Source organism: Plectropomus leopardus, chromosome 15, assembly GCF_008729295.1.
Source record: "Plectropomus leopardus isolate mb chromosome 15, YSFRI_Pleo_2.0, whole genome shotgun sequence".
Lineage (NCBI taxonomy): Eukaryota > Metazoa > Chordata > Actinopteri > Perciformes > Serranidae > Plectropomus > Plectropomus leopardus.
Window position 1 is genome coordinate 15,162,807 of NC_056477.1, and position 20,878 is coordinate 15,183,684.

At 40.6% G+C, this 20,878-nt stretch overlaps 1 protein-coding gene across 2 annotated transcripts; it reads right to left on the minus strand.

Moving 5' to 3' along the window:
• Positions 1–3,764: 3,764 nt before the first annotated feature.
• Positions 3,765–20,711, minus strand: zfand4 (zinc finger, AN1-type domain 4). Of its 2 annotated transcripts, none has more exons than XM_042502371.1 (10): positions 20,497–20,711; positions 17,765–18,075; positions 15,009–15,084; positions 13,024–13,091; positions 12,685–12,871; positions 12,186–12,333; positions 10,493–11,710; positions 9,646–9,700; positions 5,858–5,975; positions 3,765–4,269 (listed from the first exon to the last, which is right to left on the minus strand). In XM_042502371.1, the coding sequence occupies exons 2-10, from the start codon at positions 17,946–17,948 to the stop codon at positions 4,134–4,136; spliced, it is 2,190 nt and encodes a 729-aa protein (XP_042358305.1). In that variant the 5' UTR covers positions 17,949–18,075; positions 20,497–20,711; the 3' UTR covers positions 3,765–4,133. The 2 variants fall into 2 exon arrangements, with proteins under 2 accessions (XP_042358305.1, XP_042358306.1); XM_042502372.1 differs by lacking the exon at positions 20,497–20,711 and adding an exon at positions 20,397–20,486.
• Between the last annotated feature and the right edge of the window lie 167 nt (positions 20,712–20,878).

The window sequence follows — 20,878 nt, forward strand, 5'->3', positions numbered from 1 at the left end:
GGTAGGCTTTGTTGAAAAAGCACTGATTCCAAGATCAATCTGAAACATCTTACTTTACTTATCGGGCTACACAAAAGTCCTCCAGAGCCAAAAAAAAAACTGGAAAACTGAATGCAACTCTTTCACAGGTGAGACGTCTCAGTGGTTGACCTACAGAACTTTGGGGTGTCCCAACTGAGACCAGTGTTCACTTTTAGGTGGCACAGAAATTTGTGTCCTCAGGATTTTTCTGTGTGCAGCATTAGTAAAGTCACAATTTTATGTCACTTGCCCGTTCATTCACTCATGTAACAGTCATGAGCACCATCAGAAATCATCCATAATGGGCTTTTTTATGTAACCCTCAAATAGCAAAGGTCAAAAATTTGGGTATAATGTCTAAAATAGGCCCCTGTAATCTTGTGGGCAAAAGCAAACAATGCACTGACATGCCAGTAGCACTGTGAGGCTGTACTCACACACAGCAGGGCTTTGAACTAAATGCTCATGCCAGCATGCTAACATACTCACAGTGAAAATGCCTACAGGCTGATGTTAAGCAGGTATGCGGGTGTTTTGCAATCAGTTAACTCCCCGGATGAAAAAAAACTCAAACGCAGAAGTGCAAAAAACTGCAGTTCCCCAAAGGGCACTTGAGGCTGGCTCCAAAAGCAAGTCAATCTCCATAGACATCTGTGTTGAAATGCTCAACTTTACAGCAGAAATAAACATGTTTACAGCCCGGTGCAAAAAAAGCTATTATCTCTTTAGCTAATTTCAACATTCATGACAACTGCTTGGGGAGTGAGTCTGTCAACGAGGCATCAGCACAGTCTTTGTGTCAGATCAACCCCTTGGTCCAACCTCTTGTCCTAGTAAGTTCTCCTCCGGCTCCAAATATCCATGGTGACGACAGCTGAAATGCCAAACGCAAGGCTCCAAAACGGGAGTCCACAAACCAAGGAGTGACATTACGGTAACTGTGTCGCAGTACATTGAGGCTTATTTGAGGTGTTTATTATTCAATATTTTTTGTTTGTATATTCACTACATTTTCTGTGCTACATACAGAAAAAAAGCTTTTGAATTGACAGAAAATCAGCGTAATAAAAATGGTACTTCTTGCTGCTGCACTGAAGAGATTGAAATAAAAAGCAACATGATGTATTCTCTAAAATGAATCTGAAGATGCCTGTAAACTCACTACTCATTTTAAAAAGATGCTCCTCTCCATGCTGAAGTGGATTTATCTACCAGGAGAGACTAAGCAGTGTTTCAGCGGTATATGCTGCAAAGCCCAATTATCTTGGATCAAAGCCAGACAACAAGGAGGGAAGTGAAGATAAAAACACTGAGACGTGACTCAGGTCGGGGTTTGTCTGTTGCACTGAAACAGCACCCAAAGTGAAAGCAAAGTGTATAATGAGCAGCACCTCCACTTTTCATTTGACCCTTTCTACTGCTCAGTGACTTGCCGGCAAAGACAGACAACATATTTATGTTTTTGATAACACAAAGTGTTCTCATATTTACTGATTGCTACATTATCTGCACTCCGCTTTCCAGGATTAATTTGCATTATGCATTTGTGGGTATGAGCAAACTACAGCTCTGAAGTGCTTTCCCTGACAAATGTATTAATATGCAGACATTGCACTTTAAAATGTGAACTATGGGATCAGTCCATCTGTGGACAGTTGTATCAGAACTACAAATGAAAGATTTGACCATTTACACTTTTGTTTTCAGTCAGATGTTTTGTTTTTTTTTGTTTTTAAATAGAGTGTTTAAGAAATATTTCACCAACAAAATAATTTTATAGTTAATCAGTTCTGTTACCTTTAATTTGAGATAAAAAAAAAATGTTTTTCCCACACACCTCTACAGAAAACACCAAAACTGTATCAAAATATTCATTAAGGAACTCTCAAATGACCCATACAGTAAATCTGAGTCATTCATCCAGCCTTAGGCTTAGCGCTTCCCAAAAACATGCATTTTCCCAAAAAACTTAGTATTGGAGTCTGGCTTTGAAAAGGGCTTAGATGAGTTTTACTTTCAGTGCAGTTTTAAATATCCAGGTTTTAGTGAAAATTCATGTGTTTCAGAAGCACTGTGCATACGACCAGGTAAATGAGACTGATTTTAGCACAAGTTGTGAGAGTTTGTAAACAGATGTATTAATATAGTTTTGCTGTTGTCAAACATGGTCCCCAATCAATCAACAAAACAATATGTTAGCCATTTTCCATGGAGGCATGCAAAAAAAACAGCTTTCAAAATGGTCATTTGGTGGTTGAAGTAATCCTTTCACTTTATACAGGGCATGAAGGTATCAGACACTTAAATTTCATGTTATTAAGACCTTTCTCATATAATTTTTAAGCAAATCTAGGACTGATTTATGGACAAATCATCTTTTTCTAATTTAGGCAATATATACAAGTAAATAGAGTTTTTTTGGGGTTTTTTTTTCTGGTTTACACCAGGTCTGTTTTATTTGAAGAGGAAGAAACTTCTGAGGATAATTCATCTCCTGGTTTAAACTTCTTCAACAGTGAACACTGAAGGAAGTCTAACCAGGAGTTCACGTTTGGCACACGTGAGAAATTTCAGCTGGTTGCAATCTGCTATCCTCACTGTTAGATGCCATTAACCCTCTACATTTTACACACTATTACTTTAAGGATCTGCTGACACCCTGTTACAACACAAACCTGCTGAAAAAGAGAAATTCACAGACAGTAGCCCAGTCTTAAGACTACAACCTTACCCTGAGATGGTGACACAGCGCTAATGAAGGAAGATCTAACAAGGCGTTTGTCCTAACTTTGGCTAGAAATCAGAGAGTGGGGTCTAATGTTCAGCAGGTGCAAAAGATAATTTCAGCTTGTTGCTAAGGAACTAGCCGAGGGTCTGCGTCAGGAGAACGGGTACTTAATGTGACAAGAATTAGTTCATGATAACAAACACAAACCGTTTCTCATCCACTTCACAGCAATATGAGGAGAAGTATTAAAGGCGAGCAGCAGGACAGGTCAAACATTCAATGAGCAAATAATGAGGAAGCGAAACAGCGATGCTTGAGGACACTGCAAAGAAATTATAGACTATCTGTATCTGTGAAGAATAATCAGTCAATTGGAAATATAATTAGACAGGTATTGGAGCTAAACACACAGGAGTCAGGGCTGTTCAGTATGTATGGAAAGAAACTTTATTAGATCAAACCCCTGTAGAGACTATAACAGCATTTAAAGATTTTGCAACAGCTGAGCAATAAAAAAGACTTACAAAAGATTTTTTATGGCAACCACCTTACTTGTAGACACATCATAACTACCATAAGTCCCCCCCCAAATCCTAATACAGTTTACTTGATAGGATTACAGATTACAACTGACATTCACACCTACACACATTGCATACTTGCTATTTCAAAACCAACCTTGTATTTAAATATTCATTAATAAATATTAAGTATTTCATCAATAAGTGGGTGAAATGTTCTCTTTTTCAGAAAGATTTCATTAGTGATGTCGGTAAGCATGTGCCCATGTAAGAAAGACATTTAGAGGTGAAGAATATAAAAAATCTGTATGACGACAACATAAGCACTTCATAAGACAAACACAGAAATTTAAGTGTCCTCTCCCCGACGATAAGGAAAGTCAAATGTATAAATATGATAGTTCTAAAGTGCATCTGTCAAAGACTTGTCGAATGAAAAGTCATCAGCGGTCCTATCTCATAAAAAAAAAAAAAAAGGCTGACAAAACTAAAAATAGATATGTCTGAACGTGCAGCAGATATATTTAGCAAAAACTACCTACATACAAGCACAGTTTTTTGTTTTTTTTTTGTTTTAACACGATGGAAAAAGCACAAGGTAAAAGATAAAAAGGATAAACATCTTCACATTGTCAAGAAGTGATAATTAGTTCTTTGCAATTTCAGTCTACTCCTGCTTGTTCACACTTGGCTTTACAGAATATTTTATTTAAATTTAAGCAAACTTGGCTGATAAAAAAAAGCACACAGTGGTGAATAAGTTCCTTCTTTCTGCTAAAAACTATGCAGAATCTCTTTCGTTCAGTCGGTCTAACCTGTAGTTCGTCAGGCTGTCCCCTTGTTAGAGGCAAGGGTCGTAATATCTAGATCTTAGGCAGCTTGGGCGCACTGATGAGAGGGTTGGTCTCTTGCAGAAATCTCCGTCCGGCACTTTTGTAGTCGTACGTGCAGTCATGCGTCTCAGCATAGCGGTGGGTGGCACAGAAATTGTGACCACACCTGAAAGATTACAATAAACACATATTTTGGTATGTATGCAAAGTTACAGAAAACTATTCTCAGACTCAGAAGTATGTAAGTCAAATTGGATTTGGAAATTTAATATGATAATTTAGATCATTGCTTTTCTTCCCATATAGAACTTTAGTACTCAGCTGCTAGTAACAGCGAGTAGGTTTGGGTACTGTTCACATTTGAACTGATATCTGGAATGAGGTATTGGTACCCAATAGTACCCTTTTTTCAGGACTTTACTTTATTTGTCATTACAAAAATGTACTTTTTGAACAAACTGCAGGGACGAAATAATAGAATAAAATGCAGCTGTGCTCCTCTGTTCTTTTTTAATCACTGAGCTAATCTTCTGTCTGTGTCAGTCTGCTTGTGTGTGTGTCTGCTCGTCTAGCAGGGATACTAGGCTATTACTAAATTATAAAGAAAAGAAAATACAGCAGATGAAGAAAATATCGCAGCAGATCAGTGCTGCAGCGATATTTTTGGCTTGCTGGGAAGATGACGTAGCCGTTGCAGAGCTATGTGGCTGCCTTCGCCCTACTTCGGGGCAATTCCACATCCTGTCTGAAGTTTGACGTCGCTGTTCAGCAGAGCTATAATGCCAGTTTCGGAGCGATTGGGGCACTTTGCGGCACTTCCACCTATTGTCTAAGTCTGGCATTCTCACCCAGATGTGTTCTCAGGTACCGACATTTGGAACAGTTGGATTTAACGTGACGCTGTGCTCTGTGGGGCCACTGTAATTCGGATGATACACATGAAAATGCAGAGTTCGGTAGCCAACCCTACTGGAGAAAAGCGTGAAAGTGAGGAGCGCTCACTCTGCAGCATCCCCAGATGTAACAGCACACTGACAGACAAAAAAACAAAACAAACAAAAAAAACCCAACTACTTTATTTCTCTGGCTGATGATATGAATTTCTGACTTTGATTTGGCAGCCCTAGAAACAATCCTTTGTTCATTTACAGAATATTCTTTGCTAATTGAGCGGCTGATCTTTGCTGATGGAAAAACTGAATGTTTTGCAGTCACATTACTCCCTCCTTATTCTAACTGCTCCATAGAAGATTTCTTAAGACTGAAAGCCTCCTTTGTGGGCTTTAATTTCTCTATGCATATTAGTCCATTAGCAAAAAGAGCAAAACTCTTAGTACCATTTACTTTCTGTAACTCAGTTCATTTATGAGTGCTAATATTGAATAAATTACAGTGCTCATTTAATCACTGTAGCATCACTTAGTCTTTTGAACACTGTCGGGAGTTTTTCCTTACAAACTGTTGCATCAGACTAAGGATGAACGCCGGACAAGCCCCGAGAGAGTGAAGTGATCCAGATTGATGTCGTGGGGAGAAACTTTGATAATGCTAATAACTTGTGGCAGAACAAGCAGCGAACAGAGACATGTTTTCACTGGAGAGATGGCTGTGAGACAAAATGAACTAGGAAAAGACCACTTTCTACTAAAACGGCGGCTTCGAAGACAAGAATGACAAATAGGGGAAGATTTGATTTAGAGTCAGGCAGCGAGTGGGTGAGTGAGTGCAGGTGGAAATGCTGGAGGCGCTTGTACCTGCACTCGTAGCTGGTGGCCAGACCAGTCTTCTTGCCACAGAGGAAGCAGTGCTTTGAGCTCTTCTTCTTGCTGCCTGTGGGAGCTTTGACTGGAGGTAGGTGGTATGTGTGAGTGCCTGCGAATAGAGGAAACTCTTTTTATTATTTACTTTACAGATGCCTGTGGGGAGTAAATGATGGCATGGTGGAAAGGTTTGCATTAATCCACACACAGCCCAGTCAGGTAGCTTGGCACTCCTCTGTAAATGTTACCATTTAAAGTACCCCTGATGTCTGCACACAGCATAATCAGAGAATTTGGGAACATTTTACAACCTTTTCTTTGATTTGTGCTGTCTTTAACATTTAAGACAAATTTGCTCAAGCTTGATCCACCCCAGTAATCATGAAGCCATTAAAGGTTAGTTCAACACAGAATCACTGAGAGGAGGAAAATTGCACTATTCAGTACTTTCAGGCATGTTGTACGTCTTACCAAACCCCTGCAATGATGTCAAAGCAGCCGTTTTCATCAGATGTCAAAGGCAAAACACCTGCTGTGAAATCGCACACTGGAGTGTGGCCAAAAATGCAATATGCTTTAAAGTCTCACTGTACATTTCAGAAAACCTGTCAGGCTTCACCATTTTTCTGTATTTTGTCTATATTCCTTTATCTTATTGCCATTTTATTGAGCACAAGGAGATGCTTTCATATCATGCAGTATGTCTGCTTAATGTCTGTCACCTGATACCCACAGGAATAAAACTGCCAGGAAATAATCCCTCAAAAACACACTGTCACATTCATGTCTTTTTATCTTGTGCTTCGTGGTTAGTTCTGACAATTCATTTCAAGGTTTGTGATGTAGCAAGATTAGACCGTAGTCATCTAAACTGGATGTAAACAGCAGTGAATGCCGTTGTGACAATGCTGTACTTGAAATGATGCAATTAATTGTTTGAAAGAGGTTTCAAGACATTTTCAGGCTTTGCCACTTGAACCATTACGTTGTTGCAATTTCAGGAGAAAATGTCATAAAACAAACTGTTCATTTCCTAAGTCAGGGAACACCGGTTTATGTCAGCTTCTACCCGTGATAATCGTGTCTGCAGAAGCATGCAGCTCGGCAGGGTTTGTGAGCCGTGGGGATACGGGAACATACAGATAAAACTGACAGCTCTGTGATGAAGGTAGAGGAAGCTTGCTGTCAAGCAGCTGGGCGTGGGATTGGATTTTTATTTGTTTTGTGCACTTTAATCTGCTGCCACACAGACGTACAGTGGGTTCAAACATTCAGAACCAAGCACATTTCCCAAATTCTTTTGTTTAGTAGACCTAACTTGAATTTGATTACCATTTGGTTAAGGGTTGCCCCAATCAAGTTTTCTTTGCTCCCAATCCTGATCAGACTCATTTGATATGGAGGATCTGACGTGTGCTCAGCAGCATTGTAGCGACATGGTGCACTGGGAGAATCAAGGGTGCCTTTTTTTGTAACTTAAATGTACCTCAGCTTGTGTCAACTGCTGTCAGTGTTAACATCGTCATTCTTCAGCTCCTGACTGTGTTTTGTTTGTGTTGCTCTGTTGTTCAGTCACTGATGACAGAGGAAATCTTCAAATATTTTAATGAAGCAAAATGAGATGCTTGTCAAAGCTGTTGTGCCTAAGGCATAACGGATATCTACGAACAATAGATCTGCATTGCAGAGCAATCAAACTACGGTTTCCTTTACAGGTCTGGACATTCCTACTAATTTTAAAGGAATTTTACTTGAAAGAACTGCGAGGCATTTATTAATCTAGGAAAAACTTTTTCCTTGAAATAGCTCCACTTAAACCTGAATAAATAATAACTCCTCATTACTTTTGGAAACTCCATCAAACTGAACAGTCTCCAATTCCCCTGCAATTAGTAAAAAAACAAAACAAAATTACTTCCAGGAAACCTTTGGGAAATTATTAGGAAATTACATCTTGTAAAATTAAGCGTTACCGACTAGATTTTGCAGCGCAGTTAAGAAACATTCATATGTTAACTATATATTCCTTAATGACAACAAAGTGAGACTTAGTGTTGTCAAAATTATTGATTTTTCGCTACATATTGATACTGAATATTTGAAACGGTTTCGATAATCTTTTTCTGAAGTATCAATACACCAGCACCAGTTGTGTGTCACTCTCTTCTGTTGTCAATGTTCACTACAGTCATTCTGCTTTTCTCTTCTACTAAACAAGAAAAGAAAAGTCATTGCTGTGATGTTATAGCCTGAATATATTAACTTTAAATTAAAACTAAAGATTCTATGCACTCAATGTCAATTTCCTGTTGTATGAAATATCAAAGTTTTTCAAGATATTGTATTGATGTTAGATATTCCAGCATCATGAGTACCCTAGTGAGAAGCTGTTTTTAGCAACAAAAACAAAATACAGAAATGTCTTATTTATATACTGTGTGCAATCAGACTGTTGTGAACAGACTGAGTTCACATGCATTTCTTTTTTTTTTTTTGCTTATCCTAGAGAAGTCACCAAAATGACTTCTAAAGCTGCAACTCAAAGAATGAGGGAAAAGACTCTTTGGTCTGGTATCGTGAATGCCAAATGCTCCTTAACCCACAGTTTGAAACTGGTCAAGACATCCGTATGGTAAAGCAGTAAGGCAGTAAAACATATCCTGAGTGATGAAACCACAAATGATGTCAAATTTAGACAGACACTCGGTAAACAGAATATTCGAGAGCAAGCACAATCTCACAGTTGAGGGATGACTTACTTTCAGCACAACAACAACAGCATAGTCAAGACAATAAGAGAGTGGATTCAAGTCAGGCTGTCCGTGAGTGGCCTCTTCAGAGTCTAGATTCCAGCTCTGCTGATAGATATATTTAGAAAGCTTTCCAAGAATTTCCAAATATCCTGACAGCACTAGCAGATACCTACATGGAAGAATGAAAAAATCCTCAAGTGTAGGTGTATAAAGCCGGTAAAGGCATCTCCAAAAAGACCAGAAGCTTTAATTACTGCCAAGGGTGTCTCTAAAATTAATCTTCTGAGGACTAAATTAATCTTTTTTAAAGACTCTTGGAGGTGTGAACACCAGAGTCAGCATACTTTGTGCCTCTGATAGATGGAATTCATTTTGGAAGCCCACTCAAAAACTAAAATAATTTCTAGCCTGTCATTTATTTATTTATGACTTACTCCTTTCACAACTCTGTGTGAAAATGCAGTTCAAAGGCTGACTTTTAGGTAATTCATGTGAAGTCATTAGTTTGGTTGTTGAATGCTGTTTGCAGTCAATTCTTTGAAAACCATCAATCAATTCTCACCTGTGGGACCCACTATAACAAATGTCCAGTAATACAGGAAAATAGCAACTTCACTCAGTGCCTGATGTACTGTATTTATCCATATCCCCTGTAGATAATCGGAGCATATCAGTAGTCGACATAAATAAGTCAGTGTGCTTGTGTGTAGGCTTGGCACCTTATGTTGTTTGTGCTACTTCTGCAGTTGAAGCAATAATGAATATTTAAAACCCTTGCGGTGCTTTGTTGTAGCCCTCACACAACATGCACTGAAGACTTTCACACAGCAACATCCTCTCTGTATGCAACTGCGCCTCTCAAGAACTGCATCTTAGTTCAGAACCGTTTGGCTACAGTGCACTCTGGCACAACAGATGGCTGGAAAGTCACACAATTCAAATGTGCAATCCCACCACCACAATGCAACACTTTCTTTGTACGCTAGTTCTTTCATGAAAACATAAAAGGTGTTTGTCCGTCTCCCTTACCTATTCTCCCAAATGATGTCATGATTCCCCCAGCTGATGCAAGACTGTTGGTGGCCTGAGAAAACAACAATATAAAATATTGTTAGAGCAAATCAAAAAAACAACTGCAGTCCATTCACACTGATATTTTGTCTTGCATCCACATGCAACAAATAGGCTGCAGGGCATGCGAAGAAAATCGTATATTGCAATCACAGTCAAAAAAATAGCAATGAGCCGCAATTTTAGTGGGAATGGTAATATCTGTGTTTCACATTCACTGAAAAAATATATTTAACAATGGTGATGATGAAGTTTTTTCTGGGGTTTTTACCAAACAAGCATGTTCCCAGGGCATCTTTGCAGCACCACAATGCTTCATTTATAATGACATGTTTTGACACATTTTACTTTTGTCAAAAATATTGTAGATACTGCAATTTGTATATTGCCCTTGGCCATATTGCGATTTTGAGAATACATCGATCACATGTGCAGCCCGAGCTGTGTCAGATGAGAAGCAATATGTAGGAATTTGCTTTATCATCTTTATATTGTGTGTTTTGCTCCTGGGTGGAAGATACTATTATCACCCCATCTGGTGGCAAAGCTCATATCATGATATCATGAAAGACAATTCTCTCAGTGTTTGATCAGTTAATGCTTAAGAAAATTTGTTGTACTTATCAGAACAATGTATGCAGTTTTTAATATATTTCATCTGCTAGAAAATAACAGACGTCTGAATCATTGTGATCAACCTGACTGAGATCTTATCATGTTATTTTGAATAATTCGGTTTATGTGAGATAAAGATACGGCTCCACAAGTCCAATCTGAGCAGCAAACACTGTCTCTCTGTACTCACCATGTAAGAGGCTGCTGCTCGGTGTAACGGTGACATTTGTCTTATCAGATCACCCTGAAGGGGCCTGTTAGTTGGGATGGATGGCAGCCTGGAGCCTTGGCTGCCCGGTCCTGAGGCAGTGGCGGGGGGCAATGCCAATGCGAGTCCCAGGCTCTCTCCAAGACCATCCCTGCTGTCTGGAGCCCTTGTGGAGAGAGAAGCCAAAAGTTCAGAGTTGTTCAGGGACCCCAGCGGCTCCTTACAGGCTTGGTTGGCCATCTTAGTGATGCCTCTTGCTTCCCTCTTGGAGATAAGCTCTGGCCTCTTGCCAGGTGACTCCACTTTAACACCACGAAGGCGTGGCGGATGAGTTGACGAGGTGGTGGAGGGGTGAGGGGATGTGCTGCCTGGCTTCACTTGTGCTGAGGATTGTGCTTGAAGGCTGGGCTGTAAACAGGACAGGGCGGAATCGAACGTCTGAGGCAGCGGTCTGGTAGAAGTGGAGGGTGAGGTGGAGACAGGTAATGGAGAGGGGGGGCTGATATGATATGGCGTGCCAAGCTGTGTTCTATCACCCCTGCTGGTGAAATTATCACTTGTCCCAAGTGTCCAGGTGCTGAGCGGGGAGGGGGAGAGCGGCATCTGGTGCTGAGGACGACGACCTCCTTCTGGCGGGGTGGACACATCCAGACTCAGAGGGTCTAACAATTCCCCAAATGGAGCTCCAGGTTGTGCTGGCATCACCAGCCCAGCAGCTTCCTCTAACAAACCCAGCCCGACTGCCTCCCCTGCAGGCTCAGCTGGGTCAAAGGTGGCTTCAGGTGGCCCCCTGATACACAGCGGAGGTAGCTGAGGGTACACACAGTCCCTCATCAACCTGCTGCTGCCAATGTCCAACCGGGACACTTTGGGAGGGGGCCGGATCTTTGCAAATGGTGGGCATGTCTCCCATGGCTCCTCCTCCTGAAGCATATAACAAGATGGTGAGGAGAAAGAGGGAGGAGGTCTTCTAGGGATAGAAAAGTGGGCTGAGGTTGCAGCAGCGGAGGGCGGAGAAGGGTGTATGGATTCATGGTCTGCGATTGGAGGTAGTTGTGCATTTGACTGCCAAGGCTGGTTCATCTGGGGGAGCGAACGAAAGAGGCGGTGATGGTGTCGTGTGCTGGAGGGTCCTAGAGAGCCACCGCAGGGATGTGAGCTGACAGGGGGCCGCGGTTTCACCTTAGCTGACTTCTTCGGCTGGAGGACACAGACAGAGACAGTCATCTTACACAACAGCACCCTCTCATTTTACATTTTCAGTACTTTTCCCACATTCTGTAAAATAATCACAGCGGTTATCTCATCACTTGATTTCAGCTGCTTGTATAAATTTATTATAAGCATAAAAGATCTTTAAAGAGCCAGTACAGTTTTAAGTAATGAATAGCTCTATCCTCTTACAATCACATGCAAATTAGTGTTTGGCGCAGTACATCTGCAATATGCAAAACAGTCGCAGGCTACCATCTTTAGTCTAAGATTATGACGAGCAGGATTCTATATGATGGCAGTATTAGATGTATTATGGTTTTATTATTTTACTGATAAAATAAAAGTCTACATTTAAATTAATGAATCGACATGAATATGAAATATGAAAATGAATCGTGTGGAGACCACATATGCACTAGGCAGTACAACTTTAATTTCTGTGATCCCAGTAGCTTCCAACCTTCTTGTTGAGGTTCATGTCCTCCATCTTGGCTTTGAGTAGCTTCATTTTGTTCATGGTAATGGAGTTCTCGAGGCTTTGCTGTGCAGCTGCAGAACTCTCTCCATCCTCCTCCTCCTCTGCACACACATTGTACACCGAGCCACCGCTGGAAAATATGAGGCAAAAACACACTTCCTTATTGTGATCCAACAAAGCCGTTGGCAGTCTCTTCGATGGCCCAGCTAACTGAGCTCAGCTGCCACAACTACCACTGAATAATCAATGTTAAGTACTCAACTCCACACTGGCTGTGTAAATAGATAATTATACATATCTTGTTTGTTCCCCATTTGTTTCTCTTTTTCTTTGCACCATTATTAATAGTCAAAGCAATGGTTTATTTCTGATGTTACTGCTTTAGTATATAATATGCAGTTTCAGTATTTGGATAGATAAAAATATAATGATATTATAATTGTCATAACAAACAACAAAGATATGATGTTAATATTCCAACCTCAGAGATTCGGACACAGGGGTGAGGGTGCCATCTCCCCTGTCGACCACTCGGAAGAAATTTAGCTGGTCACCCTCACGATAGACCACAAACGTAACCTGCTTGTTTGTCAGACTTTTCTCCCAGCCTTCCTCCTTTGTGGTCTCCATCAGGTCAGTCACCTCTTTGATAGGATCCTCCATGGTTACTGACAAAAGAAGAGAGGAGGCTATGTGATTAAAAAAGGAAAACAGTTTATTTAAATTCCCTAATGTGTCAGGGAATTGTATTTTAATATAATGTAAAACTAGAGATGTGCTGCTGTCATGTGAACATGCAGTTCCTTGGTCTTTGTCTTACCTCTCCTGGTGTTAATTGGGCCTCCCCTCATAGCTAGGACCAGTTTCAAAGTGCAGCCCTCTGCAATGCTGCAAACAAAAACAGACTGATGAGCAATATAACAGGTTAAGTTCAAGGGGAAATTTGTAAACTTCTAAAGTGGATGTCCAAAAAGTTTTGGTAATAAATGGAGTTCATAAAGGCAATAAATTCCTCAGTGTGTGCTACATTGCCTGAAAGATCTGAGTTTGCAGCTGCAAAATCTGTTGTTCTTTCTGCATCCAAAGCCGTCATTTGATGCCACAATGACGTATTTGGAGGCAAAGAGGAACAGCAGGCTGATTTTCTGCCTTTAGGTATCCAAGAGGTGTGCTCTAGGCACCATTAGTTCTCTCTGCTTGCATTTCAAACTACCTATGTTACCAACAGCTAAAGTGTCATCCAAAAATTACAAGTGCAAAGGATGTTATCAATGAGGATACAGTGTATTTTTAAGTGTTTTGGCTGACTGATAATCAGCTGTAATCATTCAAGCCAGATTATGCGGCCAGAGAAATGTAGTGGAGAGAGACAGGCTGCTGTGCAAGAGGATACGGCTGGCAATGACCCTCCAGAACCTGAGCCATTGAAAGCAAACATGTAGTGGTGGTGCTTTTGCTCAAATCGCCCTGAAACGGAATCATTCTGCTACTAAAAATTTCAGCGTGGTCAGTTTTTGTTAGATGCGTCGCCAAAATTGAAAGTGAAAAGCATTAAAGTTTCACTCCTGATGTGAACAGAGTTGTGCTGGTTGGGAATTTGTGCTTCCTAGAATAGGAAATGAATGACCTGTGCTGCTCTCCCAATGACTGCCAAATACATGTTTCCTTGGATGGTTGGATTGGTTAGATTTAGGCATGACAAAGACTGGTTAGGGTTAGGGTAAGAATGTCAGGGAAAGCCAATCAGAGGCAGAGTAAGGCAGGCCATTTCTTTTCTATCCTAAAAAATGCAAAATTTCTGGATACCCAAGATAAACTTGAAAAGACAAACAGGACCAGCAGGGCCAAGAGAGCAGATGACCAATGAGTGAGTACTTATGTCACCTAACGCCATGTTTTGGTAATGTTTTTCCTTGCTTGTGTTTTGTTTTGGCATCAGAGTCTCACGTGAATGCATACTGGTACACGTAGGCACTGTCGTTATGGATATGTTTACAGAACACAGTTTTCCCACTCAACACAGCACGTATTGAGGAATTTATTGCTTTAATCAACCACATTTCCCATCAACGCTGACTAAGCATCCAAATAAAACATGGTGAATTTTCCCTTCAGGAGTATTGTTTTTCATTTCCCAGAGTGTAATTGTGTGTAATTGTAATAGGAGAGAAGGAAATAAAATTATGCAACATATTTACATTTAGAGTAAAATGCTTTACTTCTGAGGCAGAAGGAGGATGCTCTGAGATAAAGTAAACAGCACTCCAAGGGTCGGGATGATTTCCAGATGAACGGAAGTGCACGACTGGGAACTCCACTGGAACATTTGTTTCTGATGAGCAGATGTTTCATTGCCCGCTCTACCCTTCTGCTTCTAAAACTTCAAATTCATGCTGCAGTGTGATAGGCGAGCCAAGCAACATCTCACCAGAGGCTGTTCATGTGGAAAATTAAGTGACAAGCATTCATAACAATACCACCATCTGCAGCTAGCGGAGCACTGGAGGGTGAGGTCTGCATCTCATAAACTGACAAGAGTGGAGAGGCAAGCTCTCTAAATATGACCAGTATGTCACTTGTCTCATCCGACTCTACATCTCTGGCTCATTTACGATATGCTGAAGTGAAGACTGACTCACCACCGCAGCAGGAGGGCTTTTTAAGTGCATATGCAAATGACTCTAAACGTACACAGGGTGTTTTCAAACATATTGCTAATAATTGGCCCGACAAGCCTTGTCTGTGTGATTTTGCTTCAGTGTCAGTGCTCTAAAGGACAGAGGGGGTCTGCAGGAATAGATTTACCCATAGTCATGTAGACAATGTTCATCATCCAGCTCCAGATTGTTCCAGATAAGGTGTTGCTGGGCAACAGGGATACCTTTATAGACAGTCAGAGAGAGAGGATGGGAGAGAAAACAAGCAAAGTTGACACGGACCTGTTCATATTTCATAGACTAAGTTCACTAATCTGACAGACAGACAGGCAAGATGGGAATGCTGCCAAGAGAAGCACCTATACACCACTAAAGATGATTCATGCCTGCCCCCTAAAGCCAGAAGTATGTCATTGCTAAAAATGGGTGCAAATCACAGAACAGATGCGTTGATAATAAAAAATAGTGTACATTAAAAAAAAAAAAAAAACAACTTGTTACCTCACCACAACACAGCTTATCTTACATATAAAACTGTCAAATGCATGACACAGATTGGACTACATGTCTACATTGTCTTTAATATTACTGCAAATAAGACCAAAGTAATAAGACTCCAGTTGAGGGATGACAGCATAATGAATACAAAGGCTCACTAGAGCTACTCCTTGAAATGAGATGCATAGTCAGGAAGCTCCCCATGCCCACAACGAGTGAACTCGCTGACCCTGAGCTGGAGGTGGGCCAGTGTTAGTGAGTGAGCAGTGATCTTTGCAGAGTAGTTTGCTCCATCACAAACACACTTGGCTTGGCTGATACACCTCCTCACACACAAAGAGCACTGAGAGGCCTTTCTGACCAAAAACTGAAGCAAAAAATGTAGCTGTGAAAGGTCATCTCAGGACAGCCAAGGTCAAAATAAATGAGAACTAACAGATAATTCAAATTAACACAACCCACATAGCCTAACCCTAAACTACGCTGAAGAACGCACTTTGCTGTGTTCATTCATGCTGCCTCCACTGCCGTATTTGAGGGTCAGGCCATCAGGAAGATCCACAGATTTGTTGAAGTATTATTACAAAGGCAGTTGCACTTTACAAAGTCAGCAAACAGCTTGACCTTTTCTCATAAGTTTAGACGACTTTGCATAAACAAGAACAACAACAGCCGTGCATGCAATAGGCCAGAGAGTGACAGCCCATTTTATAGGCATATAGTGCTGAAAAAAGTGGCACAGCATGTGGTGATCATACACTGAATTTTAGATTTGGACAGACTGATATGGCTAGACATCAGATAATTGTTTGAATTTCATAAAAAGCTGACAGCCAGACTAAACACTGATTGACTCCAGGCCATTACTGTAAATGACAAACAAATAATAAATGAGTAAATAAAATAAATAAAACTGATTATGGTTTATTGTGACAATAAGTCTAAGGGCTGTAAAATTAGAGTGAAACCATGCACTTTTTTGGTATCTATGCATTGCCCACCTAGTTACAGTACATTTAGTGTGGTTAAGATTACAGATTCAAGTCAACACAACAATCAACAAATAATTTGAATGGCACCGCCCAGGAGACTGACAAGACCACACAAATGGCCAAACAAATGATAGAATACAAATAAACACTATTCCAGATAAGCCATACCTGTAACGCTCATTTTACCAATCCATCAAGTAACTGATGCAGCTTGCTGGCTCAATCCATGCAATATTCTGACCGTAGAAACAGACTAAGTAGAAAGGAAACTGAACTATTCAGTGTGATCATTTGGCTAGTACAAAAGGAAATGCTGATTGGTGAAAGCTGTTGTAGAGACAACACACCCAGGTGGGCTGTAAAGTGTGTCACACTTACTTGAGAACTTTGGCATGTTTGTATTTAGTACTTATTTTCAGATAAGCAATCAGTTGCTTTTAAAATATACCATATTTCCCGGTTACTTTGGATGCCCCCGATTGCATATTGGTGAAACATGATGTGACATTTCTGTAGCTGTCTCAGAAGAACAAGCAAGAGCCACTGCTCAGTGGACAGTTGAGAGGCAGAGGGAGACGGGAAAAAAGCACTAGTACAAATTACTTTTCTTGATTTTGTGTAAATGGAGCGACAGCAGTGCTCCACACATTTAAGACTGGACTGATGCAATGTTGAAAATAGCTTAGACTTGACTTGAAAAGACTTGAAAAAAATATTTATATGAATATAGGCTCAGTAGATGTGTATGACTCAACATGGTCATCCCTCTTAGCAACCATGTCCTAAAAACAACAGATGAAATAGTTACCACATTGTATCAATCTATTTGTTTGTTGTTGGTTTGTATTTTTTGTAGGTGCTGGTGTTGCTTTTTTGCTTTTGTTGGCTGCTTGTTCTGTTTTTTTTTGTTTGCTCGTTTTGTTTTCTTTCTAATTTTTTTAAAAGAGCTTGATCGGCTGCATAAGGTGCAAACTATTGTTGTGCTGTCTGATTTCCCTTGTACTTGTAAATAACCTTGAGAAAAAAAAAACTTTTCTTAACAGGTAATGCTGTAACAAATTCAGGGATCCTAAATGTCTCTCTAGCAGTACAGCAACAAAGATAGTGCACAAAATACGCCTCTCCATGCTTCGCACTACCACTCCACTGCTTGTTTGGTCATTACTATAAAGTACTGAGTTCTTGACTTGCCCGTATTTAGTTTGTTTGTATGGGAGTTTATATGGAAGTTAGCTCTCAAAGATGCTTGCAGTGGCAATGGTAGGCATAAAAATGACAGCTGCTCTCACCATGCTATGTTAATTTTAATGGGAATGTCTGTTCTACTCTCTTTCTATGATCCTAACATATGAAGTATGGACATCTTTTAGCAACAAACTAAAACATGCAAACAACACATTTGCGTGCTTCATACCTTCCAGCCTCTGGATCTTTGCCTTGACTGAAATGACAGCCTCAAAGGGCAGCACACGCAGCTCAAAACAAGTCCCAGTCAGGGTCTCAATGAAGAGCTCCATAGTGTCATAGAAGGGGAGCTTATAGTGAAAAGCTCCCACACTGTCGTCATTAAAGAAGGGTGGCTCCTTCCTGTCGGTCATCTTGGCAGATTGGCAGAGAGACTTCAGGGATATGGTTAAATGGGGGGGCTGGCCCAAAATGAGTAAGAGGGGGGCAGGCACTGCTTACTATCCTCGCGACCGTCACACATCATGCAGGACACCACAGCTGTAAGCAGAAACAAAAACACTGCATGAGATGTGTGGGCTCTGAAATCTGACACTTTTAAATCAGCTGTTTTCCCTACAGCATTCAAAACATAACCTCTGATAGCGAAGTCCAGTCGATTGCACATGGGTGCACATGCATTTGTACAGACTTTTCAATCAATTCATGCATTCAACTGTATTTTTGTGCAGAGTTAGATGTCTTTTGGTGGGGAAAATTCTATTGCGTTGGGCCACAAATTTTAAATGAGTAACACTGCACAACTGTTTTGGACATTCACATAATGACCAACATAACCATTTAGATATGCAGGATGGACCAGTGGAAACACACAAAAATATGCTCATTTTTTTGATTTTTTTATTCTAATGTTTGTAATACTGTCTTGTGGCATTTTTACATTTCAGAGTAATTGTTTTGAAGCAAAGGCATGTATCAGTGGCAACAGACACATGCAACCCTATTATAAAAAATTCAGTGCAGCATTTAAGGCCCTGGCCAAAATTCAAGAGTATCAGGTGTGTTACATAAACCCATCAGTGGTATGAGGTGTCCTGTGCCTGACCATAGCCTTTGACCAATCACATCATTCTAACCAACATCTTACAAAATTTAATATGCATAAAAGACAGGTTAGTCCAATGATGATCACTTATTCTGAAAAAAAGAAGAAGCTGAATTCAACATCTAATATAACGGTATGCCATGTAACCCGCAACACTTTGGTTTAGGACAGAATAGACTAATATACTGCTATTATATTTTCCCTTTTTGTTTTGGAGTGAAGTTGTCTACCAGTTGCTGTCCGGAGCACATATTACACAATGGCCCTTTAAATTAAGATCTTCCATTTTACTGGGAATGTTACTGGGGGTCTGACAGGAGCTCAAGTAACAACTGATGCCAAAAACTAAAGATAACCCGTCTCTCATAATGATGGCTTCATGGTGTTAGTACAGGATGCCTGAGGTGTAACCATTCACGCGGTCATTAGCAGGCCAATGTCTGAGGAAACGGTTAGTTTTTACAACGCTGAAGTTAGCTTCCGATTCAGAAGTTAAGGGGAGAGTTAAGGGGAACGAAATGCCTAATGACAGATTTTCGGCTTTTTGCACCTCATATTGTGGTGAAAGCGTGTTGAGACATTTTAAATAGAGCCTAGGCGTAGTCTGAAACCTTTCCTCTATTTGTGAAAATGCAACAAAGGGAGATTTTACTGCGTTTTTATATCTAAATAAGGTAAAAGGTAGATTTATTGTCGTTTTTCTTACACGTGGTTTAAGAAGAAATGAAAATCAAGTTGATCCTAAATCCTGCTACATCTTTTTGGCGTCGAAGGAGGAGCTGAGGAGTCTCACAGCCTGGGGAAGAAGCTGGACATTGGACCAGGTCCTGATCAAAAACCGCTACACTTGGATGGGTCAGATCTGGACTAGATTATCCTAGAGAGACCAGAATATAGATATAGAAAGACTATATAAAACATTAATTTTGATTGGTTACACTTTTTTCTATTTCGTCCTTTTTGCATTGTCACACATTGAATATACTGTATGTTTCACAAATCTGAAACTGTACCTGAAATAAAATTTAGCCTGGTTGGGATAATCTAGTCGAGATTTGACTCTTCTAAGAAGGGGGTTTGAAGACACATGGTTCACTGTGGTCTTAATGGGGAAAACGCAGTGAAATCTCCCCCCATTTTTTTCTTTGCAATCTTACATGTAGAAACAAGGTTTCGCAAATCTGAAATCGTATTTTAAATCGTGTTTCGCCTGTGTGGAATAATCTAGTCCAGATTTAACTCCTCTGTGTATAGTGGTTTTAGTGGACCTGGATCTATGTGGTCTAGCCGTATAAAACGCAGTAAAATCCCCCTTTTTGCATTTTCACAAAGAGAATGAAGGTTTCACAGTTTTAAAAGTTAAGTTCAGACTACGCTTAGGTTTTACTTAAAACGTCTAACATGCTTTCACCTCAGTAGGAGGTGATGCTTCTGCATCAGAAGCTATCAATCGAAAACCAACTTCAGCGTCGTCCAGGTTTTTAAGTTATGATTTTATTTGGCATGATTTAGCTTTTAACAAAACAGTGGTTGACCGCACCACCACAGCAGAAGCTATAGGCCAGGTCGCTGAAGACAAATAAACTACGTTAGCTAGCTACTAGACGCCTGACAACCGAGATGAATGGGGTCTCCTCAATACACTTCCAGCAGCTAACGCTAGCAGAGAAAGGTCGCAAACGCAGTATTTATACCTCCCAGTTTCACAATTCAAGACTGACGTTGGTATTTCATTACTGACGACTGCTCAACTTACCAGTATCGTCTGCATTAACAAGGTACTAAATTCCGTCTAGCCGACGCAGCTAATGTTAGCTTTCGTTGCCATGTTAGCCAACAACTCAAACAATGGCTACCTTTCTCAGTGGTTAGCTAGCAGGCTGCTAAGCTACATCCATGGGCTCCAGTCCTCCGCCGTCCGGTGCAGCTGTCACGGGAAACGTTGTGCTCAAACCGAAGCAGCATGTCATCCCATTTAACTCTAAAAACTACACACGGAACAAAGCTGACCGTCGGTTGTTATCGGTCGCCGTGGGCCCCTTGTTGGCGACATCATACCTGTCAAGCGCTGCTGAACAACACCTTTGTGACTTCGATTGGCAGACAAAACAACCAATTGGATCAACGGATGGTGAGGTGGGCGGGACGAAAATGATCTGTTGTCAAATCCCTGGGTCAGGGGCAATTTCACATCCTCGTGAGATAGGACCCAAATTGTCAGAAATTCCTTAAAAAAAA

Excerpts from the sequence above, each read along its gene's own strand:
- zfand4 (XM_042502371.1), bottom strand. The coding sequence starts at position 17,948 with ATGACCGACAGGAAGGAGCCACCCTTCTTTAATGACGACAGTGTGGGA. Across the intron at positions 15,085-17,764 it reads AAAGATCCAGAGGCTGGAAG|GTATCCCTGTTGCCCAGCAA; the intron begins GTATGAAGCACG and ends CTGTCTATAAAG. Across the intron at positions 5,976-9,645 it reads GACATCATTTGGGAGAATAG|GCACTCACACATACCACCTA; the intron begins GTAAGGGAGACG and ends CTCTATTCGCAG.